This window comes from Populus nigra, chromosome 6 (genome assembly GCF_951802175.1).
Source record: "Populus nigra chromosome 6, ddPopNigr1.1, whole genome shotgun sequence".
Classification (NCBI taxonomy): domain Eukaryota; kingdom Viridiplantae; phylum Streptophyta; class Magnoliopsida; order Malpighiales; family Salicaceae; genus Populus; species Populus nigra.
The window spans coordinates 10,501,385-10,521,157 of NC_084857.1; the positions used below are offsets into that span (position 1 = coordinate 10,501,385).

The 19,773-nt window shown below is 33.7% G+C and overlaps 2 protein-coding genes across 2 annotated transcripts; one reads left to right on the forward strand and one right to left on the reverse strand.

The window, feature by feature from the left end:
• Nucleotides 1-632: 632 nt before the first annotated feature.
• Nucleotides 633-3,651, reverse strand: LOC133696980 (uncharacterized). The gene is made up of 7 exons (XM_062119286.1): nucleotides 3,236-3,651; nucleotides 2,037-2,766; nucleotides 1,788-1,901; nucleotides 1,527-1,598; nucleotides 1,323-1,388; nucleotides 1,050-1,091; nucleotides 633-961 (listed from the first exon to the last, which is right to left on the reverse strand). Exons 1-7 carry the CDS (start codon nucleotides 3,532-3,534, stop codon nucleotides 797-799), a joined length of 1,488 nt encoding a protein of 495 aa, XP_061975270.1. The 5' UTR covers nucleotides 3,535-3,651; the 3' UTR covers nucleotides 633-796.
• Nucleotides 3,652-11,989: 8,338 nt separating this feature from the next.
• Nucleotides 11,990-19,660, forward strand: LOC133696018 (plant UBX domain-containing protein 7-like). The gene is made up of 10 exons (XM_062118025.1): nucleotides 11,990-12,293; nucleotides 12,732-12,850; nucleotides 12,980-13,090; nucleotides 13,291-13,486; nucleotides 15,195-15,272; nucleotides 15,369-15,437; nucleotides 16,333-16,476; nucleotides 16,627-16,726; nucleotides 17,723-18,024; nucleotides 18,876-19,660. Exons 1-10 carry the CDS (start codon nucleotides 12,192-12,194, stop codon nucleotides 19,035-19,037), a joined length of 1,383 nt encoding a protein of 460 aa, XP_061974009.1. The 5' UTR covers nucleotides 11,990-12,191; the 3' UTR covers nucleotides 19,038-19,660.
• The last annotated feature ends 113 nt before the right edge of the window (nucleotides 19,661-19,773 follow it).

Below are 19,773 nucleotides of genomic sequence, written 5' to 3' on the forward strand. Positions count from 1 at the left end.
AGAGCTGAATTTTTATTATATTTTTTAAATTAAATGAACCACCTGTATAGAAAAATCATATAAACTTTCATTTAATTTTCTTAAATGAATTGTATTTTTCTTGTTTAAATCTCTTCTTAAGTAAAAATATTCTACATAAAAACTTCTTTTGATTGAATTTTAAGTAAAGTTAGCTTTGTATATTTCAGTAATATTATTAAGATTTTATTGATTCAACTTCTTAAAAATGCTTGTAGCGAATATAGCTTCATACATTTTTTTTATTGATAGAATTTCATACTGATTACATTTTTAACAAGTGCAGATTCTGAAATTAGAAGGCGCGCACTTTACCTTCTTAAAAGAGTTTTCCCATCGAAAGATAATCCTATGGTCGATATAGTCTTTTCCGGATCATTTTTTTTTTCATTTTGCTTTCAAAATTAATTTATTTAAAATGAATAGTGTGAATTTTTTAAAAAAAAGTTAACGTACGGACAAACCATTAAATTATATCTTGAAGAAAAAAGTTAAAGTTTACGCTATATATATATATGATACAAAACGCCTGGGGTATTCAAAGAAATTAACAGACCGCATGAACTTTCAAGGGAGAAAATGAAATTAAACCTAAATAGCGCATATTTCAAATATTGCTGGGGAAGTCATGGCATCCGAAGCCATATATATATATATATATATATGCACGTTTTCTTGATCAGTGGAGCATCTTTTTGGTCTCTTCTACCATATATACTAGCTAGAATTTATTTCATAGAGCTGATACACGAAACAGAACAGCGTACGTCAGCTTATTTCACCTATATAGACACTCTCTATAAGTTGGTGTCCAGTAATCTGATCCTGCGTTGTCGTGATAAATTTGAGGGGTACATGAAATAGGAACTAAACAAAGACCTCTGCTTCTGAGATCAATTCTTGCATCTCCCTTGTCTTTTCTATCCAAGCCTGCCCAAGGATCCTGAAATAAAAGCCGAGAATTAATGCGTTTTAGCTCGAAAGTACTGCTATATATATAGTGCGCGTGACCTACTTAATTAATTGCTTACCTTGTGTGAGTTCGTAGTCTTCATGTAAGGATTGCTGAATAGCTGCAACACAAGGCAAAGAGCTAGCTATCAGGAAATATATGATGTTTCTTACTCCTTTTTCTTCCATTAGTTTCTCTTGAAACATGATGGATCTCATAATTCTTACAGTAAAAAGTCGTCATTAATTAATATTTCCCTTGATATCTATTGTTAACCAGCTTGTACACCATATATATTTACATCCCAATATTGATTAGACGATGGGTATATCAAGTTGATTTAATATATCACCTGCACTTGCTCTTGCAAGTATTTAATGTATTGAATTGCTTCATATAGCACCGAGGCTGTATCAGTCTGAAATTTAACCAAAAAGAAAAAAATTAATTATAAAAAGTAGGTAGCATAGTTAACGCGAGAGATACATAAAGAAAAATATTGCTTGTTTTGTTGAAAATAATTAAGTTATTCATAATGCTCATCGTGCTTAATTACCCTCCCAAATGGCGAAACAATTTGTTGAAGGGCCGTGACTCTTTCCGAAAGCTTCACTTTTGGTGCTTGAATCTACAAAATAAAAATAAAAAAGTTTCTCACTATCCATTGTCGTTATTGGCTTTCGGTGCGTGCAAACTCTTTTAATTGGATAGTTTTAGCATTCCATCTCTTTATAGCATTCGATCTTTAAAAAGAGACGTGGAAAGAAATAGAGAGAGAAACGGAGTGCCCTTCTCATCGCCTGTCCTATATATGTACCTTTACGGATGAAACTGTAGAGCTCTCATGCTTAGCTTTCTTCGCAGCCGTCTCTGAAGTTTCTTCAGATCTTCTCCTCTTCCTTTCATTTGTTGTTCCATGTCCTTTCCCTGACTGCATGAAGCGTACATACCCAGATAATTATCAGTTGAATATTTTTTGGCAAAGAAAAATTTACCATGACCATGAGGAATATATAGAGAAACAGCACTTGCAATATATATATAAGAGTTAATGATAATTTCTCACCGGAGAAGAAGTTTGGAGTCCTTGGTTTCTACTATCAGATAAATTGATCGATTTAAAGCAAGGCTTAGGCACTTGAATATCAATCAGTGGCTTCCTTAATCGATTACTAAACGTTAAAGCATCTGCAAAATTTCTTGCACTTCTGTTTGTTGCATCAGGCATGCCATGGTAGTATTTGCTGTTATCTCCTACTACTGAGCTGTTAAGACCAATGTGGTATCCAACACCATTGCTATTAAATGACCGTCTAAAAGGAGCCGTAGGTCTTCCACGATGCTCATTCTCTACTTTTAGATCATGGCCATAACATGACTGAAAATCTGAATTTCTGCTTTCTCCCATCAAACATGGTGTGGAATTGCTGTAAGTCTGATGCTGGCCGGAGTAATCATGATTTACAGAAGGGCTCAACGATATGTTGCATGTCAGTGGATCGAATAGTTGACGTCTTACTTCCGGGTTTGGCGGGCCAATAGACAATTGGCTGACCAACTTGTTGAACCTTCCACCTCCAATCAAGCTCTCACTGAAACCGTTTAAATGCTTTTCAAAGTTGTTAAAGGATGCTGGGTTCGTGAATTCCCAATTGCTGTCCATTCTCTTGAAGTAATCACAAGCTGGTCCAAATATCCCAGATGACATAGTAATAGAAGTCTTGGATGACAAAGCGTCGAGTAAGTTTTCTCCAACATCTTGACTGTTGTCCAACTCGTCATTGCTCCCAACTCCTCTATTAGGGTTTAAAACAAATCAAAGCATTAAAATTAAGGTATTCCACAAGGAAAGCATGCAGATAAACTTTACCTTTCTTTTTGACAAAAAAGAAATGAAACATATATATATTAGGATCTCGGATGGAAATTCTTGTAATATGAAGTTTAATTGTCATTTCAAAAACATCAAATGATCAAACACGCAAAAAGAAAAAGAAACTTGAAAAAATATATATAAATAGAGCTTAATTTCACTACGAACCTCTCTCTCTCTTTAGTACACCCACTCGTTTATCCATTAATATATATAGCACTAGTTTCTCCCATTTCTTTTGCTAAAAGATTCTTCTCTCCGCTCATCTTATTCAAATATATTTCGAGCACGAAATATAAATCAAGATTACAAATGATACTATGTGTCTATTCTTCCAGGAAACGTGTGTGTGTGCGTAGTATTTTATTTTTGGTGCTATGAAATTAACTTACAGTAGAATATGGCTCCAGAGATGGCTATAAGCTTGCTCGCCCATCAATTCGATTGATGAAGCGGGCTCGACGAGTTGGCGAGCGGACTCGACGGTTAGTCCAGAGTGATTAGAAGCATTAGTAAAGGATGTAGACATGGAAAGATCCTCTTCGCAAGAGGAGTTAGAACTGGGGTTTGACTGGTGCCATGGACTGGTATTAGTCAACGAAGAGAGTGAATTTGCATGGTGAAGATCCCACCAGTTTAGTGGCATAGAGGGAGAGATTGCCACAGAGCTCTCGGTGCATTCTTGAGCCATATTAATCGCTAAGAGAGAAAATATAGCCCTCTATTTTTTCCTACTGTTGGTGGAGGTGTGAATTTAAGGAAGAGAAATCACATTAATTTCCATTGGTGGTGACGTACGATTTATAGGTTATACATCAATTATAGAGGAGACTTTAAAATATGCAACCCCAGTTTCTCCCACTATGTTTGTGGGCAATTATTATATTGAGGGCTGGGCCATGAAGAGTTTGGTTCAAGGTTGCTAATGTAGGGTTGTTGGACAAGTTTGGTTTAGGCTTTATTGTTTTATTGGACAGTATTCTGAGCCCCTCTCTCTCTCTCCGCGTGAGATTTAACCAATTTTCGTATGGATAAGGTGCATGACACTACTGGTTCATTGGGAAAAGGAGGTACTACAATATGCTTTTCTTTCAAAGATTTATAGAAGGGAAATGCCAATTGATCTTCATAAATTTCCCCAATAATGACTCCATCTTGATAATGGGTTGGTGTTTGATAGTTAGAGAGAGAGAGAGAGAGAGAGAGAGAGATGGCCACGTATCCCACAATGAACGGATGAAAGGAAGGAAAACTTAACTTGAACCTGGATTTAGTAGTGAAAATAATACGCTAAAGCCTGCATTAAAAACCCGAACCATTAGGGCTCTTAAAAATATATACAAATACATGGAGAATTAATGGGGATCGGAGGGTGGTCTCTGTGAAATTAAGGCGCCCCTGTGTTGGACGCTATTTATCATTTGCTTCGATTTTGCACGCCACGACACAAAAAATGAAGTCCCTTACTACGTACCAGTACTGTGATTTCTTTATATATATACATCAACTATTTTTCTTCATGGTATATTTCGTTTTGTTCTTTTTTGCCCCCCTCTTGTTCTTCCCCCTTCAAGACGCAACTATATATGAATTATAGTTATTGATAATCTTTAATAATTACTCGGTCTCTAGGCGAGCTTTAAACATTTCAGGTTCTGTGATTCATGATATATATACTACTGATTTACAATTCCTTTGATAATGGCAGTCGGGAATTGTTAATTTTCACCTTAATAACATCTTCGACCCCTGAATAGCCAGTTGCTTGATACATTAGTACTATACATGGAGAAGATACAGTTAGGAAATATCCGGCTTTGTCTAGGAATATACAGCAACAGGGCTGGCTAGCTATCTGGCATTTCAGATCAGTCGCCCTGCAGCCATATTGAATGTAACTATCATTTTACCAGAAAAATAGAAACAATTGCATTTCAATTATAGTTGTTGCTGCAGACCGGATCGATGGTAGGGCGAATGCGCAAAGCACTAACTAGAAAGGATTTCACCTTTGTCCTTCTGCGCCATTATTCAAAGCCATGTTCCTGTTTCACTTTTACACACAGGAGACTCCACGTTAAACACGGGAATGGAGATGTTCTCCTGAGCAAGTATTTTTTTCTGTGTTTCCGTGTGCTTTGCACGTGCATGTGCGTGCACGTCTCCATTTGTAATCTTAACACCCTTGTCCCCTTTAAGTTTTTAATCGTGGTTGAGCTAAATTGAGTCTACATGTTCTGACTTCTATTCACCAAAAGAAAGCTAGTTCTGATATGGAAATCCATCAAAGAAATTAATGGGGTTGTTTTCAAGTAGGAAGGGGTTCTTTTTAAAAACATTGTCGATTTTAAAGATTTGGAAACCTAAAGACATAAAAAGGTGGAATTATAGTCGAGTTCCATGAGGATATTCCACTTCCTCGAGTTGTAGGTATCGCTTATTCTCCATGGTTTGATTTTGTTTCTAATATTGTTTTTTGTTGATTTGGCACCCAGATCTTGAATGAAGAAGAAGAGCTCAAATGTTTTTTTTATTATTATTATGATTTTCTGGACTCGCCTGTAGTCATGTTCATTCGTGATAAACATTTGTCATGAAAAATAAAATCGAGACGAGAGAGAAGTTAAAAGGTCTCGCACAATCCAAATGAAATGGTTCATCCAAATCATGAAGACACGGTGCTCTAATTCCTTTCTTCACCGAGATTCCTGCTCTCCCTCTCCCTCCTCCGAGATTATGATTATTATTTTTTAAAATATTTTTTATTTAAAAATATATTAAAATAATATTTTTTTATTTTTTTAAAAATTATTTTTAATATTAATGTATCAAAATGATATAAAAACACTAAAAAAATATTAATTAAAAATAAAAAAATATAAAAAATTAATTTTTTTCAAAAACACTTTTAAAATGCAAAAAAAAATACAGTCGATCTTACTTTCTTTTATTTTGCTTTTTTTTCTTCGTCAAGGACTTCAATTTCTGTTTGGTTAGTAAGAAAATGCAGGGAACATTAGTGATTTTCATTTGAGATCTTGAATTTCATTGCTTTATTGGCTTTAAAAAAACTTTTGGATTTGTCTGGTTTTGAACACCAAATGTCTTCCTATATTGATAAACAAAAAATCTGAAAACAAGATAACTTTTGATTTATGCTTTTTAATTTTAATGAATTATGAGGTTGGCTGCGCAATTCGTTACTTTTTTTTTTAATTTTATCAATGAATAAAGTTTGATCATTTATCTGTTGGAATTCTTACTTTGCAAAAAGTACTTTTAAAGAGGATTTCTTACCCCAGTATTTGGAATGGTATTACTGTTATTTCCATTCAACTGAAAAGGAAAAGGAAGAAAAAACAGAGAGTAAAAAAGGAAGAAAAGGTTGTAATACTAATACTGTAATCATATATATTAATTAACTGAAATATAATGATAATCTTATAAATAATTTAATATTTTTTATTAATATCGATATAAAGATGTGAATGATTATTAACTTATAAATTTCAAAACATTAAGCATTATTTTTTTAAAAATAATCAAACTATATAAAACGCTAAATAATTATATATATGATTTTATAATACAATTTGCTATGTAATCAAAATAGGGCTCCTTTTTTACATTATGTGAGGTTGGCTGGAGGCCTTTTAAAATTTAATAACAGGTTTGCTGATATAATGGTTATTAAAGGTTTATATGGTTATTAATTTTAAAATTTATGAGATTAATTAAAATATATACAAATTGATTCGAATATCCACGTCAATAAAAAAAATTCAACAAGAGATTCTTTGTATGTTTTGTTGTATTATCTTTTATTTTAATTTTTTTTAGTTTTAATTTAACTCGAGAACACCCCGAAAATCATTGCCTGATAATTTATGTGGCAATGGTTTTTTATTTTTTTCCTGGATGGCAATTAGGCACAAGTTGCAATCATCAATTGCAAGTGGTAGGCAGCCAAGTGATTATATGTATTCCTTCTTTTAAGGAAAAGTGACAGGTCAACGTGGCATGGCCACATGTTGAAAATGCTCGCAAAACTGCCATCCATAAAGCAGTTAAACGTCCATAGCCTCTTATTAATTAAATCCAATCACTTTTACTGCTAACTATTGTTTTTGCTTGGCGTACGCACATAACTTGGTGAACCGTGGTCTTGTTGGTTGATGTTGATGTTTACGAGAGTGGGGTAGAAATAGTTGTTCTTTAAAATATTTTATATTAAAATATTATTTTTTATTTAAAAAAATTATTTTTCATATTATTACATTAAAATAATTTAAAAACACTAAAAAAATTAAATTTTGAGGAAAAAAATTAATTTTTTTAAATACTTTTAAAATACAAAAATAAATTATATCGTTATTACACTATGGGACTCTACATCAAGCTCCACTTCAAATTTTTGTACTTAAAATTATTTTGCCACTTTCACCGCAGTTGATTGGCTGCTTAAGGAGGCATTTCTTCATTAAACACCAATACACGCTGGTTTTCCAACGATAAATATTTATCAATGCTAAAGTTCCCTTTGCTTTAAAAATCTGTCCGGTTAAATTAAATTATACTCTTCCGATGGTGAGTTAAGGATGTTCTAATTTTTTATTTAATCGAGTTTAGCATGAATTGGTGAGTTAAGGACCACACGATAGGTCAGGCGGTGCTATCGATTTCCTAGCTAATTACTTTTCTCCTGAAGAGGTGCTATGTAATTAGATAATAATCATGCTGTTTAGAAAGGTGTATTTAATTATTAGAATTGTTTTTGACAAAAAATAAAGTAATACTTAACTACTCGATTTGTTAGGTTTGGCTGATCTGTTGGCATTGGTCGTACAGTTAAATAAATTAAATCTTCATAGTTTACATTATTGTTTATGAAAATCAATTAATCGGACAAAGAATAATAACATTTGAGACATGAAAAGGAGACATAATTTGTCTCTAACGAATGAGAAACCTTAAAAAAGCACCAAAACTATACAAGTAGTCAATTAATCTCCTTTTGTATCTTAATTAGGTCCCTAAAGTTTAAAAAATTCTTAATAACCTCTCAATCTCTGTTTATTTATGAATTCTATCCAAATTGTATTTTTCTAATATAAAAAACAATGTTATCTCATAGAAAATTAATTATTTTTCCCGTAAAAAATCCGTGGAAAAATTAGACGGAAATTAAACTCTATCAAGAACTACAAATACTTATAGGACCTAATCGAGACAAAAATTCTTTAGGAACTCAATTAAGACAAAGGCCATGGCTGCTCACGAACTCACCCCCGAAACAGACCCGCCACTGCTCAAGCCATACCGCCGCCATAAAAACAAAAATGCAAATTCATCCCGAGCAAGGCCCGACACGCGAACCAGGCAACCGCGGCGCACGCCCAGTCCTTCCTTTCTTTCTACCTGGATCTGTCATTTTAAGCACCGTTAAAATGATAATAAAGGTAATTAATTCCAAAAACATTAATTGAGATCAAGTCCTTTTATAGAAATGCATAGATTCCTTTAAGTGTTGGTGCTGGGATTTAAACCTATAAAGTGAATGAATTAATGAAGTAAACCAGTCTCTTAAAGTTGATATATTAATAAATTAATGCACATTAAAGTGCTTAATTCGGGATGTGCTCGACGAGTTTAATTTGATTTATTTATTTTTACAGTTTAGATAATACAAATTCGGATGTATGTGCAGAGCACTAGTGGAATAAAGAAGCAATATATATATAGGTGGTGTTTAATAAATAAAATAAGACTTTACAAGTTTTTAATGTTGATAAAGGGCAGCGCAGGTCTTTATAGATATCAATAATTATTTTTTTCAATATTAAAGGTATCTTCAAATTAGCTTATATATTAACTAGGATTAAGTTCTTTTAGATAATTAATTTAAAGATACATTCGTCGTATTGTTCCAATGAATTTAATAATTTCTCTAGCTATTGATTTCAAGATTTAAACCCAGAAAATCAAGGATGACCAAAAAACCTTCTCAAAGTTGTTATATTAATAAATCAATACTCATTAAGTTGCCTTTTTTTTTCCTTATGTGACAATATCCTTGTCTTTTCAAAGTTAAAACCAGATAAGAAGATTAAAAAGGTCTCTCTTGAATTTTCAAATTAGATATAGAGAGTATAATTTAAGAAAATATCAATTATCATTAAAAAAAATGAAATTACCACTATTTGCATGCACAAAATATATTTGTCATCTATAGGTGACCCAATAATGTTCAGGATTCCTTACCAATAAAAAAAAATCATCTATAAAATTATATATGATTTTTCTATCGGTAATATATTGTCTTTATCAATGAAAATACCAGCAAAATAAAATGAATAATTTTTTTTGATGTTTTTTTTAGTAAATTCATTATTAAAATTATTACTAATGAATTCATTAACAGAGTACAAATCAGCGACCAAAGATTTCCCAACCAAGTTTTTTTTTTGTCTGTGAGCTTGTTAGGAAAATTTATACTAATAAATTATGGATAAAAATACCAAAAAAAACAATTCTCTCCATAAATCTAAAAATTTTTGGATATCCAGTGAGGGAAAATATACAGGCATATTAAAGTTTACTTTCTCCAGAGAGGTCCAGCCAAATATAAATAATCACACAGGCAGTAAAAAAATCGAGCCAGGTGAAAATTAAAAACCTGGGTCAATAAGGTTTTCTAGATGTCGATCATGTCCTGACACTTCACAATTTACGCACGTAATAACAATGCTAGCATTATTTTAAGACAGAGGCAATAAAATAGTACCAAGCTTTTTGATGGAAACCATTCAGCCGTACAAGCTCACCTCCATTAGCGGGGAAGGTGTTTTTTTTTTTTTTTTTGGCTAGACTTCTGATAGACAATAATAATAACTTTACTACAAAAACTACATATATATATATATATATATATATATATATATATATATATATATATATATATAGGTGTAAAAAGAGGCTTTTCGTAATTGAGGGCGCTGTGGTCAATCGTGTGATTTGTTCCGTTCCCGTTCTGGGTTCGATCCTTTATGTGTACGTCTGTCATCTCCGCGGTACCTAACCTGCCCCTGGGCTTGCAGGATGTCTAATGGACCGTGGGGAATAGTCGTGGTGCGTGCAAGCTGGCCCGGACACCCCACGTGAATTAAAAAAAAAAAAACTTTTCAAATATTAGGTGAATTAAATACACATCGCTGCCAAAAGAAATCCATTATAATAAAAACCCCACAAAAGCATACCTGTATAAACATATTGGTGGCAATTGACAGCCAGCCATTGTTCTGCTCCTGTCTTGGACGTTGCTTTCACTTTCCAGGGAGAAAGCTACGTCCCATGGCAAGGGTTTCTGGACACGTCCTAAAGGCTTGCACAGGCGGTGCCCACTTTTTTCGGTAGAGATTGGATTGGATGAGACATGGCATGCTACACTTTTATGAAAATTAAAATATATCAAGGCTTTATATATATATGCGACATGTATAAGAAGAAAAAAAGCGATAAAGGCTTGAGCAAGATAATTTATTAACGCGTGCTCCATTGATGATAGTAGTAGTATAGTTATAATATTTTGATGATACAGTGAGTGCTTCCTCACGTGTATATATACAATTAGTAAATTCACAAGCATAAAATAATACTTGCTGGCCTATATTTGGTTGAGGGGTTATCTATCACACATGAGTCCATTGAGATCGTCTTGCTAAAGTCTTTGTGGATTTAACACTTTTTTCTTGTAAAATAAATATATTATTAAAAAAAACAAGCTTTTAGATTTACACTAGTTAGTTAGGATGTATGACTATTTGATCATTGATTTACTAAAAGTTTAAAATATAGAGTTAAAATGGTTATTGATATAATATCAAAATCTTAATGATTGAACAGTTATGAATTTAAATTTTACTATTCTTATTCTCTCTTATAATTCAAATTAATTAATAGTACAAAATAATATGAGTACGTACAAATTTTAAATATAAAGAATTTTTATTTATAACAATATACTAGAGAATAATATAAACAAGATCCCAAAATTCATATAAAACTTAAAATTATCAAATTAAAATGGTTATTTAACATTTTTGTGAGCCCAGTTCCACTTATAGGCGTGGCTACATTTGATGGTGCGTGGGGTCTTTTCTCTCAAGATTTTCACTGTGTTCTAACAAAAAAAAAACTGGTATTTACGTCTTGCGATTTAATAAAATAATTATTAAATTTTTATTTTTAAATATTTTATTTATTTTAATTTTAATTTTAAAATTGTTTTAATATGTTGATATCCAAAGTAATTTTAAAAAAATAAAAAAAATTTATTTTGATGTATTTTTGAACGAAAAACACTTTAAATCGCAACTATTATCATTTTCTCAAACCCTCCCTAAATTCGAGATCATAAAAAAAAAAAATGTGATAATATTTTTAAGAACTGAACCAAGTACCCTGAAAACGTTTTGAATACAAATAGAAACTTGATTTATGGTAATCATTTTCGAGTCTGGTAAAATAACCTTATTATTTTTACATCAAACTCCTGCGCTCAATTTTTAATTTCGCACAGGCATGCTCTAGTCTTTTTGGATGGACATGGTTAAAATTTCCCTGGTGCCTCATTCACTCTATAGGTTAAATAAAATGCTTTGCAGTTACTTTTTTATTTTTACCACAACAATTATCAAAACAATTTTAAAAAAAACGTGTCTCCTTGAAAAATTTGATAGACCCGCCCACCACGGACCGGGGCCTCTCACGAAAATTCCATATTAGCTGAAGACATGTAGACCAGCTAGAGCTGGTCATGGATCGAGGACTCGAGATTGGTGATAGAGCGCAGCCCAGTCGCTTTACAAGCAGGCAAAATAATGGCCCTAAACTCCTTGGGCTTTGCTCCATCCTGATGATGATTTATCTAACGGTGTAAAGCCTCACACAATTTTCAACCAAAAAAAAAAATCATCAAAATTCCTTCTCTCTTTTAAGAAATATAATATCCAGTTTCCTAACCAGAATTACACAAATACCCCCACGTATCCCGGAAGCCAGGAGCATCCGGATTTCGGAGGGACAGAATAGTACTTTCAACAACTACTTCATAAATTCCAAAATATAATGATAGTCGGATTGTATAAAAAAATAAAAAAACATAAGTAATAATATGCGAAACAATACTAAAACACTTGAAGAAACCCTCTCGCATTCTCCTTCCTCCTGCCACGGTGCTTCCTTCCCCCTCTCTAAAACTGAATGGAAATTTGAAGATCACTGGAGCTTAATTCCTTCTCTGTGTGTGTGATTGGTTAATCTAATTAGGGTTTTGGATTGGTAATGTGAATGGAGAGAATGTTATCTGAGAATGACGAGCAGAGTATGGTGTCTTCCTTCCTCGAGATCGCCGTTGGCCAAACTGCCGAGACTGCCCGTCAGTTCTTGCAGGTTTTCCATCAATTCCATCCCCCCCTTACGTTTTTAGCTGTAGCCTGAATCTGTGAATTTGTTTTATATATTTAGCTTAACAAGCGCTGCGTTCTGGTTAAGGTTAAACATATATATATATATATATATATATATATATATATATATATATATAAAGAATGGAGTGGTTTTTGCTGCCATTCATCTTTGGAATAGCAAAAGCATGTTTTTTGATGCTCAAACTTTGTAACTTTGATGATTTAGAGCTTGTGCTGACCTACTTTAACAAGTTGTTCGACTGGTTTTAGTTGTCAAGTTGTCTGCATTGGGGAATTTTATAACTAAATCATTTTAAATCACGCCATGGTCTAAATATTAGTGCTGTTATACAATCTTGGATATGCAAGTGTTGTTCTTATATTAAATTTGATTGTTGGTGGAATATTGGGTGTGGAACAGGCCACAAGCTGGAAGCTTGAAGATGCTATTCAGTTGTTCTATGTAGGCAATGAAGGTGGGGCTGTTGCATCTGCGTCGCATCCTCCGCCAACAGAAACCTGGCCAGAAGTACTTGAAAGGCATGTCAGGGGCATGATTTATTTTCTGATGTGTTTAGGAATCTAGTTGTTTGATTTTGAACTTCTTGGTTTCGTTTCTTTCATTTCCTTTTACTTTAATATTGGTTTGGTGGTGACAAATGAATTCAGTGGATTGAAGGACTTGGAAAATGAAAAGGTTGGACATAGTGATGGAGAGGAAGTACGTGCTCCTTTACCTGTTGTGAGGGATACCCTTTATGATGATGCAATGTTATATGGGTATGTGTTATCTATGTTGTCCACATATTGTGTTTCTCTAAGCTTCTTTAGCTGCACATCCTTAGTAATTTGGGGCACATGTTATTTAAATGCCAATAAACGTGCTCACTGCCCCCTTGTCTTTCAGTTTCTGTTTATTTCATCTGGAATTAATTATTTTTTTCCTGTAATGGCTACTTCCTTGTTTTCACAAAATCTAGAGCATCAAGGACAGGATACCCACCACATGAAGCCAGTTCATTGATTGCATTCCGCAACTTTGATGAGGAAATGAAACATCCTGGTGTGTGGGAATCAGACCAAGGTTCTACATCCACGACAGATAACAGTCGAGACAATCTTGCTTCTTTATATCGTCCTCCTTTTCATCTGATGTTCCATGGATCATTTGAAAAGGTGAAGGGATTTTCTTTGAGTCTTTTGCTTCATGATTTAAGTGAAATTATTTATCATTTAGTTTTAATGGCTCTAGTTAATTGTGCTGGCTACATGGTGCTGTTTGTGTTGAAGTATCAGGGATTTCATATGATTTTGTTGCAACACATGCTGCAGCCAAGTGCATTTTTTCTGTACTTTGCAATCAAGGGACTAAGAAATTAGATTATAAGTTGATTTTACATTTTCTTTAGTTTTGGACTTAGAAGTTCTTTTATTTTTCCTTTTAGGAGTTAGATTTTTGTTTCTTGATTAGAATTTATTTGAGTTTAAATAAAATCATCATAATAGTCTGATAGGTATCTGAAACCCTACTGATCTCTTTATAAGTCTTCCTGTATCTCTATAGTTTAAAATTAAGAAAACTTAGATTTTATTAAGAAATACATTTAATACAAGTGGAAGCTTCACTTCACTGTGATTGGAACAACTCTGACCTTTATACACCAAAGCGCAAAGTTTAAGGTATATCACACTAGAACTTTATTCTCACAATTGTTCATCTTTTTAAGCTGTAACCTTATCCTTATAAAATTCCTGTGCTTTAACCATAGTTGAAATTTTGAATGAGATTGAGAAACAGTGTATTAAATTTGGCTAATTCTACTATTAAGAACTTTTGATGGCAGCATGCATTTCTTCTCGTGTGCTGTGGTTCTGTGAATCAAGATGATATGCTAGGAAAGCTTGATTTGGAACCTACATGGCTACACCTGTGTTTGAAAATATGTAACAGGATAATGATTCTTATTTAAGCGTCTTTTACAAAATGAAAAGGAAGATCTCCTAATCAAGAAAGTTCTGGCTCGTATAGATTTTAAAATGTTTCCCATTAGCGAGAGGAACTGTGAGTACTGGACTATAGGCCCATATAGTAAAAGAATAGCTTCTGAAAATAGTGATCAAGTATCCAAAAAAGTTTAACTTGTATTTATGATAAGGGCTGGAAGAAAACTATTCTGGGGATGAGCAGAATCTAGCATGAAGAATATACGTGGATGTGTCCCATTCAAAGGAAATGTTCTTGATGGAGAGGCTAACCACTCTGGAAATGACACCATGGTCATTCATTAGGTTCTTGCATGTAACTAAAGCAAAGAGATGCTTCTTTGAAAATTTGAACCTATAACTTGTCAATAAACATCCTCAAGCAATGAACTTCCTTGACATTTTATTGAAGTTTGGGATGGAAAACAAGGGAAGTAAAGAGAGAGGATAAACAGGATTATTATCTTTTCCATCAAGAAAATAAATGCATACTTTGCAGAATATATATGATAGTTTGCCACTTATCTAGATGGTTAAAGCCATATGGTGTGGGTGGTGGGAATGTTAGCAATTTCTTTTTATAAGAACTTTCTCTGTTTTTCCCCGGATGGTCTCTTTCCATTTCTTGAACTGTAGGCCAAGAGGAAGACCTGTTTGTAGTGAAGATTGGGTTGGATCAGCCATTGCTGTAGTTGGAGAATGACCAAGTATTAAGTGCTAACTGGTTTGTGCCTGTATGTCTTGTGTGATCCTCATTGGTGGCGTTAATTTGGCCTTGGATTCTTGTCTATCTGGTTCCATATCAATTTTTGATCCGCAACCTTAATACATGTGAATGTTTTATCTCGTATCATTTGTTGTTTTACTATTTGATTGGAAATTCTGTTATTTTGAGATCCAGGCAAAAGGAGCTGCTTCTGTTCAGGACAAATGGCTTCTAGTGAACTTGCAATCCACGAAGGAGTTCAGCTCACATATGGTAGCTTTTGAGTAATTCTGCAACCTGCATAAGAAATGTTCCATTATGTTTAATCTTGAATCTTGCTTTTGATGCTGTAAATATTGTCTTCTGAAGTTAAACCGGGATACATGGGCAAATGAAGCTGTTGCTCAAACGATCAGTACTAATTTTATCTTTTGGCAGGTGAGTATCATACTTTAACGAGCTCAAGTGCCAAAAACAATTTCTTTCTCAGTGCTATGAAATTATCCCAATGTGTTTAGCTGCCATGACACTATAACATTTACTAAAACCATGACTGAAATTGATTTAAAAATTCAACTATATCTTTATCATGTGCCTGTCCATGTGATTACAGAAAGACATATTATCCAACTTATTAGATTCCATTGATAGGATTTACACTGCCTTATTGATTTTGCTGACTCCCCTCCCTCCCTCCTCTATGTCTGTGTGCATGTGTGTTTTGAGTGATTAGATTATTAGGAGGAAGGAAAGTGAGGGCAAGCTATTCCCTAAGAAGACCCTGTTAGAAGGGAAATACTATTGATTAAATTGATCCAAGGTAACAGGAAAAGGAAAAGAAGCATGCTCTCAGGTATTAATGTGATATATGTTATTGTCAGGATATATGAATTCTTCGGAATCATTAAAATATGAAGTTGATGATTTCATAAATCAAACATAATTTCATTCCTAACATGAAATTATGTGAAGGTTAAAATTCACCACTCTGATTATTATGGCCGGTTAAGGTAGGACTGTTTAACAGATGATGATCCTTGCATTCTCTCTATCTCAAATGATATTTGATTAACAAAAGGATTCATAAAAGGAAAGACAGCAAGCGATGAACGTAGAAATAGAATTATTGAGTACTTTGCATGAAGCACTTGCTGAAATTCCACTAATGTCTCATGTACAAGCGTTGCAATAGGTGTACTCTGTTTTTCATCAGTTACAGTATATATTGATGTCGAGTCACAATATTTGGAAATATGAATCATTTTCTTTTATTCTATTAATATCTAGATTGATGGTTAGCTCTCATCTTTTTCATTATGGTTCATCGACACAGGTATATGATGATACAAGTGAGGGACGGAAAGTTTGCACTTATTACAAATTGGATTCTATTCCAGTAGTCCTCATAGTAGACCCAATCACAGGACAAAAGATGCACTCATGGGTTGGAATGGTGCAGCCTGAGAGTTTGCTAGAGGTGCATGCTTTGTGTGTATTTTTATACTTTCTCTGCTCTGTCCTGTAGAAAAATTGTTGATGGAAGCATGGAACTTCGCATTTTAAAATTTAATCCAACTTTCAATTTGTTGCTTTGCTGATATAAGGAGACATATGTTCAACCTTATAGGATCTAGTACCATTTATGGACGGCGGTCCAAGAGATCATCACAAAACCCTATCTCATAAACGTCAAAGGGGTAGTTCTCTGACTCCACCAAAAAGCAAAGGTCAGTTTTGCATGCTATGTTCTTAAATATGTGATGTTAAATTAGTTGAAATGGGATAATTGTAGATGAGTTATCTTATATATGAAAACTAATTCTTGTACCATCCATAGTGTTCCATTTCCAATACTTGATAAATCTTAGTATTTAACTGCAATGTCCTTGGTGAAATTAACTATTGTGATAACTGTTGAATGACCAATGGTAGTGTATTTGGTGATAACGAGCTGTGGTGGAAGTGATAGGATGTGAGTTATATTCTAATTTCATGGCATGTGATATAAAAAACAAAGATTTGAAATAGAGTTTATAACTAAGCTCAATGCTTTTGTAAGAAGGAACTCTCTCTCAAAAAATGGTGTTTTGGGTAGCCAAAATTTGTATTTGAGAATTCAGGCTGCACGAGTGCATCTTGGTCTAGTTCTTCACATTTTGATTTTTGTTGCTAATCACCCAAATGCAGTGGATGAATATTTCTTTTTTACGTTCCTCTACAAGTTAAATATAAATGTGTGTGCTTCACTGGATTTTTCTCAAACTAATGCATTTTATGCGGTTCAATCTTAATGCTCCAATGTTTCTCAAGGCTCAAGCTGCTTCCTGACCCAATGTTTGTATTGTCACTTATTTCATGTAAGCTTTAAGGACAGAAGTCATCAAACATGTCTAGGCAATTGAATGGATTTATTGGATGTAATAATTCATAGAAATTTATGATACCTTAACATTTGGTGTAAATTCATTTCAGAACTTGAGTTTTCATTGACAAAAAAACTCATAGATTCTAGAATTTTAAGTTTGAGGAGAAATGAGTTTTCATATTTTCTTTCATTTATGTATTTATTTAATTAAGATATCATTTTTTTCTTGTATCTTTAAATGTCACGGGGTATGTGTGAGTGCATGCATTTGTGTGTGTATTGTGTGATCCTTCATCCACGTTATGACGGTTGGTTCATTGTGTCTGTTGCTCTGCTTATAACTATACAAAATTTTCAGCTCTAGTGTCTGCTTATGAAACTAAAGAAGAAGATGAGGAAGTGCTACGGGCATTAGCTGCTTCTATGGAGAGCATGAAAGACTCCAGTGTGATTGCTTCTAACAAAAAAGATATTGCTTCTAACGAAAAAGATGATGCTAGTACTGCTAAGGGAGAAGAAAAATGTTCGACTAGGACACCAACATATCCACCTCTGCCTGAAGAACCCAGCGGCGACAAGAGCCTCCTTTGCAGGGTTGGAATTCGTCTTCCTGATGGACGCAGAGTCCAAAGAAATTTCCTAAAAACTGATCCAATACAGGTGAGAACCTTATTTTATTTGTATTTTGGCTACCCATTTTGTCTTTGTATCCGTTATCTGCTCTTATCTATATGCTTAGAATCTATATGCTTAGTTACTCGATTCCAGGTGCATAATCTACTGAATAGATACTAAATGTAGCAGTTGGTCTAGCAAAAACAACTCTTGCCTAAATCTATGGCATAGTGCAATTTTTTTTGCAATTAACTTATTCTTGATTAGACCTAAAGAACACTTCCTAATTGCCTTTATTATTTTGAATCGCAATTACCTGAACTAGACTATTTTGGTGTTACTAGCCAGCCTATCTCTATTGGTTAGACAAGTGTGTTGCGTTGAATTGGCCAGGTCTTCAATTAGACCTGGAACCCAACTAAACTCATTTGACTCAATCAGGTCTTCAATTAGACCTGGAACCCAACTAAACTCCTTTGACTCAACTAGGTTTGTGTGTCCTGGCATAAATCTATCCAAACTGGATTTCATTTTAAAGGAAAATAGAATGTAGGCTCAAAACAAAGATGAAAACAAGGTCTTCCATTCTCCACCTCAATATGGTATATTATATACTAGCTATTTGACTCATGATTCGCCGTGGGTTGTAATTTTTTTTTAAAAAAAAACACGGGTATTTAGGCTATTTCAATATGTTTTTTTTATATGAAAAGTATAAATTGAAAAGTTTATGCAAGTATTTAATCAAATAAATCAATAATTATCAATGTAATAAACAAAAAAAATCATTAACAATAATTAAAAAAAAAAACTAGAAAAATTAGAGATATTTGATTTCGTAAAATGAGATCAATAATTTAACTCTTAAGTTTCTGAGTTGGGTTTTTCCTCTTCAGCTGCTATGGTCATTCTGCTATTCTCAACTAGAAGAAGCTGGGACAAAGCTGTTTTGTTTGAAAGAGGCAATTCCAGGAGCAAAGCGTCTGGATTCTGATAGTACAATGACCTTTGGGGACTCGGGGTTGGCCAACTCTATGATCTCAGTTGCATGGGAGTGAAATCAAACTTCAACAACTTGGATTCCTGCTTTCAAGACTTTTGGTTGGGAGTTTCGTGCATGTTTATTCCCTTTGACCTGTCTGGAAAGTTGTCGTTTTGAAGCCATCAAGTTCTATTGAACTTTATTTACTGGTACGTACTGCTATGTATGGGACAAGAATTTACAGTGTGTAATGCGACTGCTGCTCTTGTGGCTTCTGCAGAGAGATATTTAATATTTGATGGAAAGATGAAATTCAATGCACGACCCGTGAAGTTGTGACTAGGAAATAAATCACAAACATAAACCAGGGAGAGAAGACACATTTCTGGATCTTCGTTTTATCCTGCAGCGAGAGATCTAGGAACTGGCTGATTGTGCGAAGCAAAATCACAATCCTGTTCATGTTAGTACCTATGATTGCCCAGGATAGCAACATGATTTGAGTTGCTAATATACCTATGGAGCTATCTGCTCTTTTTCTTTCTGGTTTGTTCATTGTTTTTCAATTCTTGTCGAATATAGCTACTACAGAGGATCATCCTTTAACGAGCTTGGAATCCTTGTTTTGCTTTATTTCTGTTTTGGATGAGAGGGGAACGCAAAATCCCAGTTTGGTGATATCTGAAAATCCTTTCACGAGCTATGGTGTTTGATTACATTTTTTTACATGTAATGTTTGATTACAAACCCGATGTGTATTGCCTATATTGGATTTTGTAATGGTGATTGCATGGAAAGATTAATGCAACGGA